This window comes from Gastrolobium bilobum, unplaced genomic scaffold, assembly GCF_033153095.1.
Source record: "Gastrolobium bilobum isolate Gb01-03AN ecotype WA unplaced genomic scaffold, APGP_CSIRO_Gbil_v1 utg5808, whole genome shotgun sequence".
NCBI lineage: Eukaryota > Viridiplantae > Streptophyta > Magnoliopsida > Fabales > Fabaceae > Gastrolobium > Gastrolobium bilobum.
The window spans coordinates 54703-64378 of NW_026899180.1; the positions used below are offsets into that span (position 1 = coordinate 54703).

A 9676-nucleotide genomic window follows, 5' to 3' on the forward strand; every position below is an offset into this window, starting at 1 on the left:
ATGACCACCTCATTCTCTGACCTCCTTGCTTCTCCAACCGACCACAACCTCGGAGTCTCCGAAACTGGGTCGGGTAGTGTGCCCGAATTGAAGTGTACACAGCCTCCATCTCTCCCTCTTTCTCCTTCTTCTTACTTTGCTATCCCTCATGGGATGAGCCTTGCCGAGCTTCTTGACTCCCCTCTTCTCCTTAACTCTTCTAACGTAAGTTGAATGGAACATAATATTGCAACTTTTTATTTATAGTTTCATCTTGTTTAGTTTGGAGGATTCTTCATTGGTTTGGTGGTTAAGATGTCAAACATGTTCACTACTACTAATTTGAACGTGCTTTTGTATTCATGTTTTTGGGAGTTTACCCTTTTTTTTGTATTTTTATCTGGCTTATGTTTTGTGATTCTTGTTGCATCTAATATCTTAACTTGTCATGTTATTGGATTAATGGGTATGTGTCCTTTCGGGTTTTGTTAATTCAGATTTTTCCATCTCCAACAAATGGAGCATTTTCTGGTCAGGGCTTCAATTGGAAGAGTAGTTATGAAGAAAACCAAAAGAATGTTAAAGAAGAAGACAAAAGCTTCTCAACTTACTTCTTCCAAAATCAATCACAGCCTCCTGTTCCATCCACAACTGAGTTTCAATCTTCAACCTGCTCAGTTCAAACCGTGCGTGACCAATTTCAATTCACAGATTCATTCATGAAAATTCTACATATGCTTTTTCTCTTGTTGGTATTTCTCTGACTTGTTTCAACCTTATAGGGATGGAGTTTTCAGGAAACCTCTAAACAAGATAGTTTTTCTTCAGAAATGAGTATGAGTATGACAAAAACAGAAAACTCTTCTTCGATGCAGAGTTTCACCCCTGAGAACATTGCTAGTGTACAAAACAACCACAAAAGTGGTTTTCAATCGGATTATAACAATTACCACCAACAAGTACAGACCTTAAGCAGAAGATCAGATGATGGTTACAATTGGAGGAAATATGGGCAAAAACAAGTGAAAGGAAGTGAAAATCCAAGAAGCTACTACAAATGCACATACCCCAATTGCCCAACAAAGAAAAAGGTTGAGAGTTCTTTAGATGGCCAAGTTACTGAGATAGTTTACAAAAGTACACATAACCATCCCAAGCCTCAGGCTACCAAGAAGAACTCATTGTTTGCATCATCACTCGGAATTCCTCATTCAAATCATGTCAGCACTGAAATACAAGATGCCCCTCATGTCAGTGGACCAATGGATTCGGTTATGACCCCGGATAACTCTTCAATATCAATGGGAGATGATGATTTTGAGCAGAGTTCCAAGAAGAGTAAATCAGGAGGAGATGAATTTTATGAAGATGAACCTGATGCCAAAAGATGGTGAGTTTTTACATTTTTTATTTGATCACTTCCTTAAAATATTATAGCTTTTCCCCAGTACACTAAGTGGATATCACAAATCATTTGCGTGGTTAATTATTTTAGAGATATAATTAAAGTCCCTGTAAGCTGTTAGGTTGAATAGTTGCTTATCAACCATTAATTTTTCCATCAATATTTTAGGAGAACAGAATGTGAAAATGAGGGTATATCAGCAGCAGGAAACAGAACAGTGAGAGAACCCAGAGTTGTAGTTCAAACAACCACTGACATCGATATTCTAGATGATGGTTACAGATGGAGGAAATACGGGCAGAAAGTAGTCAAGGGAAATACAAATCCAAGGTAAAAATAATATATATATACTCACTTTTTTACATTTACATTATTGAAGTTGTTCTGCTTTGAAGTTCTATTGAGAATAGTAGTTTTTCACTCTCTAATGTTAGTAATAGTATACAATCATAACACTTACTTGACTTATCAAATGTGGCATAGACATCATAAATGCATGATGCCTACTGTTACAGTATCCTACTATCTATCTTTCTTGGTACCTTAGCAATAGTGGCTCTTTATTGGAAATCTACAGTATGCTATGCATTGTCTTAATTTTCTTGGTCAAATTTAGCAACCCTGGTTTCTCTCATGGGAATCAAATCTTCTGTGCCATGTCATGTGTAAGAATAAATGACATTCCTAGATTGTCTAATATAAACCATTGATGGTCTTCACTTGATAGCTTAAATTTTTGAGTTGAATTGATTCTTTACATAGTATTAGAGCCTCGATGTCACGCGTTCGATTCTCATCGCTCTTAACATAGGTAGATGAGCCTATACATTATCTATCGTTATGCCCAGTAAACTCTCGTGTAAAAAAGCATATTAGAGAAGTATATAAATCATTTATGAACCTTCATTTAAGTTAAACTTTTGAATTAAATTAATTCTTTAGAACCTAGTCTTACTTTGTCTGTAATTTGTGACTGGTAGGAGTTACTACAAGTGCACAAGCCCAGGATGTGCAGTGAGGAAGCATGTAGAGAGAGCCTCAAATGATCTAAGGGCAGTGATCACAACCTATGAGGGAAAGCACAATCATGATGTCCCTGCAGCACGTGGCAGTGGTAAAAATTGTTTTAACAAATCACTGCCAAATACCACAAACAGCATCATCAGTGCAGCACCTGCTATAAGGTCCTTGAATGTGACTCAGTACACTAACAATTCAATCAACAATTCTCTTCAGAGTATTAGACCAGCAGCACTAGAACGACAATCACCCTTCAACCTCGAGATGAATCCAATGGAGTCTTACATCATGAATCACCAATATGACAATGTTTTTTCTTCCAGAGCCAAGGAGGAGCCTGTAGATGACTCCTTTTTTGAATCTTTGCTATGTTAAAGGAATACTTTTTCCTTTTTGCATAGTTTTTTGGATGGTTGGAATTTTTGGAAGGGAGTGATTTAGGATTGTATTTGACTAATAAGATAAGGTTCATTCCATTTATTGCATTTTTTAATTTGTTTTATTGTATATTTCTACAGACACGTGATTGGTATACTATATCTTTCATAATTATTGTATGTATATCTTTCATAATTATTGTATGTTACACACGGTGTTTATAAATTTATTATTATTATTATTATTTTGGAACTTTTAGTGACTTCAGTTTGGAGCTAGAGCCTCATCTTATTCTTTTCTCTTTTTCTTTTCTCTTTTTCTTTGTTCTCATGTGATTGATCCAGAGAAAAAATAGGACACTTTTTTACAAGAAATGTGGCTCGAGTAGGGATTTCACGAATGCACATGTACAAAAGTTATGTTGTAAAGTCACAATTCCTTTGGAAGCTATAATATTTTTTGGTGGCTGAACTATTCAAATGGAAGCAATATTAGAGTCTGAGTGTTTTTTAAGAGTGAATTATACTCTTCGATTTCAAGAGAGAATGTTATTACTTTCTTCTTGTATTTAAAAAGAGATTATAATTTCTTCTATTTAATAGAAAATTTTCTATTCTTGCCTTTAATATTTTCCTTATCATTTGAGGGTTTCCATTCTAAATTTCTTTTCAGTTTTTACGTCTCTCAATTCTATTTTAGTTTTATGATACTATTACTATCATAGCTAACAAAAATGTGTTGTTTTAAAATATTTTTGCTATGCATTATATTATATTATTCTCATATATATTACACTCATTTTATATTCATTTTTCTGTGGTCAGTGTACATGCAAATCAAGTGCGTCACGATATCATATTTGGAATGGGATGTATTTTAAGTTTGATTAATTGTTTAGTTCTTTTAATAATTTTTTTAATTATTAAGACTGATTTAATTTTAGTTATTTCTTTATTTTAAGTGTACTTAATATGAATTGAACTAAATTAATTATCTTTATTTGTACTGAAAAATTATTTTTCCTTTTAAGAATATTTAATACTAATGTGGAGTGATCATATATGATCCACATGGACCTATAGGATTTCCCCTTGTCTCGATTCCTTGTGAAAAGGTGTTCATATGGAAAATTTCTTAGGTATGTATCCACTTGAGTATATTTTTTTTTCTTTCTAAAAATGAAAATTTTCTACCCTTTAAATCCAGCTTTTAATTTATACTTCCATCTAAGTCCCTAATTTTTTCCTTTTTTGGGCAGGATGTGCCTACATCCACTGCACCCAAAATTTATTCATTCCTATGAGGTTAAGTTTTTGCAACTACTAACAAAATATTTCTTCTTACATCAATTAGTAAGATTAAAAAAAATACTTATTTATTTTATTCACTTTTTAAAATTATTATATATATGGAAAATGTTATGTTTACAAATTTTTGGTTTACAAATTCAACTATGTATTATGGAGAATACAAACACCTAAGTGTATATTCCTCGAAATACATAGTAGAGTTTATAAACAAAAAAGTTGTAAATATAACTCTTATATATATATATCACTTATTTTTAATTTTAATAAAAAATATATATTGTACTGAAATAAAAAAAAATTATAATAATACCGTGCAAGCTTCCAATAAATACACTCAATACGAACACAACATGAACAATGATTGATGTCTAGACTTCCAACAAGAATAAGATCTGCTTATTTTGCGGATCGTCAATATACGACACGAATAATTTGTTGACTTCAAAGCATGGCATATATTATTCGAGTTGACCGACACAATACAAATAACTTGAATATTGAGTGTTGCTTGCATCAATATCATGTTCACACGACACAGATAACTTGTAATACGATTAATGTGAAATAACAAGCAACATAATACGAATTTTTAAGTCTTAGTTGTCAACAAATTTAAAAATAAATTGATTTGAATGTAAATTTATTATGTCGTGTTAGCGGGTTATAATAACCTGAATAATTAAATTAGATAATTAGAAATTACTTAATGACTAAAGGAGGTTAATTAGATGAAAAATAGAATTATTTAAATTAAGTCACCTCTCGGAGAAAAAGTACAAAGAATGAAAGTTTTGGGGTAAAAATTCAATTAAACGAAATTACCCAAAATTTTAAAAGCCCAAAATCACAAGTTAAATACCCTAAGGAGGCGTTTGGTAGATGAGAAATTTTCTTTTACCCGAGAATCATGATTTCTAGGAATATGGTGGAAAAATGAGTTTTCCGAGAATGTTACCAAAAAGTTGTTTAGTAGGCAAAAATATTCCCAGGAATGTTGGTTTAATTTTCTTAATGTTATATTTGGTTGTGTTAAATTTTTCCTTGTCATGGAAATCCTAGAATACCACCCTCTGGGTGGTATACTTGGATGGTATTTTCAGAAAATTTTACACAAAATAAAATTCCAGGAAAGTCAGATTTTCGGAAAAATTTTATAAATCTTGTAACAAACGTGGGTAAATAAGATTACCACCCTCAGTTTTTGAAAATCCTAAAAAAATTCTTCTACCAAATGCCACCTAAGTGGTTAGATGTGAGTGAGTGAACCAAAAAGGGCAGATGAGCCTTTTCTCACTTAGATATTTTTGACTGAAGTCAAGTATCTCAAACTACACTCTCTCTCCTCATTTTCTTCCCTCTTCCTCATGACTCTCTCTTTGTCCCATTTTCTTTGGCAGAAAAACTTCCCTCCCCAATCTCTTGAAGACCCATCGACCAAATAAGGAAAATGGGTGGATAATCTTCATCTATTCCACTAGTCTTCACCTAGAGAGCAAAGCTCACTCATCATCCTCACTTTTGAAGCTTTTATTTGAGAGAAAAATCCATTTACCAGAGACCTATTTTTGTGCTCCTCCATGGATGGTCAAGGAAGAAGGTGTTGAAGCTTGGAAAATCCTTCTTTATAGCTCGATGAAAAATCCTTCTTTAAGGTAAAAGACTATGAATTCCTTTTGATTTCAAGAAGATTTCATGATTTAGGCTGTGTTCAAAGAGGGTTTTTGTGGTTTGGGTGAATGGGTGTTGAAATGAACATGGTTTCCTTGGAAAGATATGTTAGGGAGTTGTTTTTGATAAGGAAAAAGTGTTGAAATCACCATTTAGCTCACTTTGTATTTTTGGTTCATGAATAAGGTGTTTTTTTAATGATTAAAGGCTTGAAAATGGATTTTGATACTGGTTTTATATGTATTTGATGATATAGAATTAAACCTAGTGCTATATTGTTGGAGAATCAATAACCTTTGGAGCACCATATTAGTCAAGACATAGCCGCTTAAACCTCTCAAGGATTGGGTTATTGAGCTTAATTCCTTGGTGAAAATATAACTTGTTGTAAATATTAATATTATATATTTATTTATTATTTGTTGTATTGGGCTTAGCCCATTAGGTCAGGTATTTTAGGTCTTGTATTCTCTATAAATAGAGAACCTTTGTACAAAGTATTTACACAATTCTATAATATATCAGAATACCCTTTTTCAAGTTGCATGGTACCAGAGCTCTTGATCTGAGGGCTTTGCTTCCGCGCATATTGTCTTTTTTTTAACAAAACCCTAATTTCTTTACCTCTTGCCGCCACCGGAAAAATTTTTCCGACCTTTTGGACCAAGGGGACCATTGTTGACCTTATTTTTCTCCGTTCTATCATTCTACGCACTGTTCCTCCGCCACAAACGACCCAAACACCTCCGACCGCCTCCAATCAGATCTGTCTTCACCGTTTTGACCACTTTCCGACGACTTTTCAACCGCGACCACCCACAGACAGGTGCGCGCTCACCAGACGACCACGCCAGAAAAATCTCAGCCGGAGAAGCCCCTCCACGCGCTCTCACGCGCCACCCCTTTCCCGGCAAGTTAAGCCCACGCACAGCTCCTTTCTCCGGCGCGTGGAGGCGCGTACGGCCGTGTTTTTGGACTGGACCACCACCATTCTTCTCGTCTCCTTCTCTTCTGTCTGGATCTGTGATTATTTTTCTGATCGGAGGTCATTTGATATTCTGTTTGGTTGATTTTATCGCTGGTTGTTAAATTTTTTTACTAAAGAATGGCCGAGCATGATAGTTCTTTGATCTTATCTGGTAAGAGCACACATTCTATATCTCTTCTTGCTTCTTGCACTGATTTTAAAACCTCATGGATTTTGGATTCTGGTGCAACTGATCATATAGCTTGTCGTACTGAGTTGTTTTGTTCTTATCATCCTACTGTTGTAGTCATACTATATCTGTAGCTGATGGATCCCATAAATCAGTTATTGGTTCTGGTAACATTCAAATTGAACCTTCCTTGTTTCTTAAAAATGTTCTTTATGTTCCTCAGCTTTCTACTAATCTTATCTCCACTCAAAAACTTACAACTGATTTGAATTGTTCTATCACATTTTTTCCTTCTCATTGTGTTATTCAGGATCTTACCACGAAGAAGGCAATTGGAGTTGCTAATGAACAGGATGGGTTGTATCATCTCCTTCCAGACCATGCTAGCAAAAATCAGTTATTAATGACACGTCATCCTTCTACTGCAGAGTCTATGATTTGGCTCCATCACAAGCGTCTGGGGCATCCACCATTTAGTCTTTTGAAGTCTATGTTCCCCTCTCTGTTTCTCAATAAGTCGGTTGAGACCTTTCATTATGATGTTTGTGAATTCGCAAAACACCATCGAATGTCATTTCCTTCTAGCACTATTAAAAGCAAGAACTTTTTTCTCTTATCCATTCTGATGTTTGGGGCCCTTCTAAAGTGCACAGTGTTTCAGGTGCAAGGTGGTTTGTTTCTTTTATTGACGATTGTACTCGGGTAACATGGATATACTTGATGAAAGACAAGTCTGAAGTACCAGAGATATTTATTCGGTTTCATCACATGGTTGAGACTCAGTTTGGTAAAGGTATTAAAAGACTCAGATCTGGTAATAGTACTGAGTACGTCAATCAACGCCTGTCACAATTCATTTCAGACAGAGGTATGATTCATGAGCTCACATATGTTGATACCCCTCAACAAAACGGGGTTGCTGAAAGGAAAAATCGTCACCTTCTTGAAGTTGCTAGAGCACTACTTTTCCAGACATCTGTTCCTAGTTCTTATTGGGGAGAAGCAGTGTTAGCTGCATATTTTTTGATCAACCGTTTACCTTCACGGGTCCTTAACAATATCCGTCCTATTCATTCCATGACTTCATTCTTTCCTTCTGTTCCCATATTGCAGAGCCTTCCACCAAGAGTGTTTGGATGTGTTGCCTTTGTCCATGTTCATAAACAACATCGGAGTAAGTTGGATCCTAGGGCTCTTAAGTGTGTCTTCCTTGGTTATACCCCTTATAAAAAAGGGTACAAATGTTATCATCCACCAAGTCGAAGATTTTTTGTTTCTATGGATGTCACCTTTCAAGAATCTGAATCTTATTTCCTAGGTCCTCATCGTCAGGGGGAGAACAGTTCTTCGGAAGACTCGTCCCCTTCCTTCTTTGAGCCTGGATCAGTCTTCTCTCTACCTAGTGTATCTGCTCCTGGTGTGTCAGAACCTTCAAATACACCTTAGATACGGAAAATTTTGACACTTAAATTGGTATACCAGAGGAGGAAACAACCCATACTGTCTCACCAGCAACCTCAATCGTCTGAACCACTGGTAAGTCCTGAATCTCCTGTTTCTTCTGAGTCTCCCGTTTCTCCTGAATCTCATATTTCTAATCATGATGTTAATACTTCTGATGAGTTACCCATTAATGTTGATTATGATGATTTGCTCATTGCTCTTAGAAAAGGAAAGAGATCTTGTCACAAGAAAACTTGTTCCTCCTGTCCCTCTTGTACTCAATACCCTATCTCCCACTTTGTTTCCTCTGCTAATCTTTTTGTGAAGCACAAAAGCTTTGTTTCAGCACTAGATTCTATTGCAATTCCAAAATCAGTACATGAAGCCTTGAAAGATGGGAATTGGGCTCAAGCCATGCAAGAGGAGATGAATGCGTTGGAGAAAAATAAAACATGGGAGGTTATTGATAGACCCAACAGAAAGAAAGCAGTAGGGTGCAGATGGGTTTATGCCCTGAAATATAATTCTGATGGCACTCTGGAGAGATACAAGGCTCGATTAGTCGCCAAAGGTTACACTCAAACCTATGACATTGATTATGAAGAAACCTTTGCTCCAGTTGCAAAGATGAATACGGTGAGAGTCTTGTTATCCCTTGCTGCCCATTACAATTGGGATATAAATCAATTTGATGTGAAAAATGCTTTCCTGAATGGTGAGTTAGAAGAAGAAGTCTACATGGAAATCCCGCCTGGTTTTGATTCTGTGAAGGGAGAAAATAAAGTTTGTAGATTAAAAAAGGCCTTGTATGGATTGAAGCAGTCACCTCGTGCTAGGTTTAGAAGGTTTACTAAGGTTATGATGACCTTAGGATACAGACAGAGTCAAGGAGATCACACTCTTTTCTTCAAGCACTCCCAAAATGGGAAGCTTACTCTGCTCCTTGTATATGTTGATGATATTATTATCACAGGTGATGATTTTGTGGAGAGACAGATTCTGCAGACACGGCTTGTCTCTGAGTTCGAAGTCAAAGACCTTGGGAAACTGAGATATTTCTTAGGGATAGAAGTAGCTCATTCAAGCAAAGGAATTTTTATCAGTCAGAGGAAATATGTTTTGGATCTTCTCAAAGAAGCAGGAAAGCTCGGGTGTAAACCCTCTAATACTCCTATTGAGCAGAATCACAAGATATGCTTTGAATAGGAGAGTCCTCCAGTTGATAAAGGACAATATCAACGGCTAGTTGGGAAATTGATATATTTGGCCCATACTAGACCAGACTTAGCTTATGCTTTTAGTGTTGTCAGTCACTT

The 9676-nt window shown here is 35.6% G+C and overlaps 1 protein-coding gene across 1 annotated transcript; it reads left to right on the forward strand.

The window, feature by feature from the left end:
• On the forward strand, positions 1-2866 carry LOC133287997 (probable WRKY transcription factor 25). Its single transcript, XM_061485692.1, has 5 exons — positions 1-204; positions 477-665; positions 762-1369; positions 1553-1714; positions 2365-2866. The coding sequence occupies exons 1-5, from the start codon at positions 1-3 to the stop codon at positions 2777-2779; spliced, it is 1578 nt and encodes a 525-aa protein (XP_061341676.1). The 3' UTR covers positions 2780-2866.
• Positions 2867-9676: the final 6810 nt, after the last annotated feature.

Coding starts and splice junctions, on each gene's coding strand:
- LOC133287997 (XM_061485692.1), top strand. CDS start 1: ATGACCACCTCATTCTCTGACCTCCTTGCTTCTCCAACCGACCACAAC. Junction 666..761: donor CAACCTGCTCAGTTCAAACC/GTGCGTGACCAA, acceptor TCAACCTTATAG/GGATGGAGTTTTCAGGAAAC. Junction 1,370..1,552: donor GAACCTGATGCCAAAAGATG/GTGAGTTTTTAC, acceptor TCAATATTTTAG/GAGAACAGAATGTGAAAATG.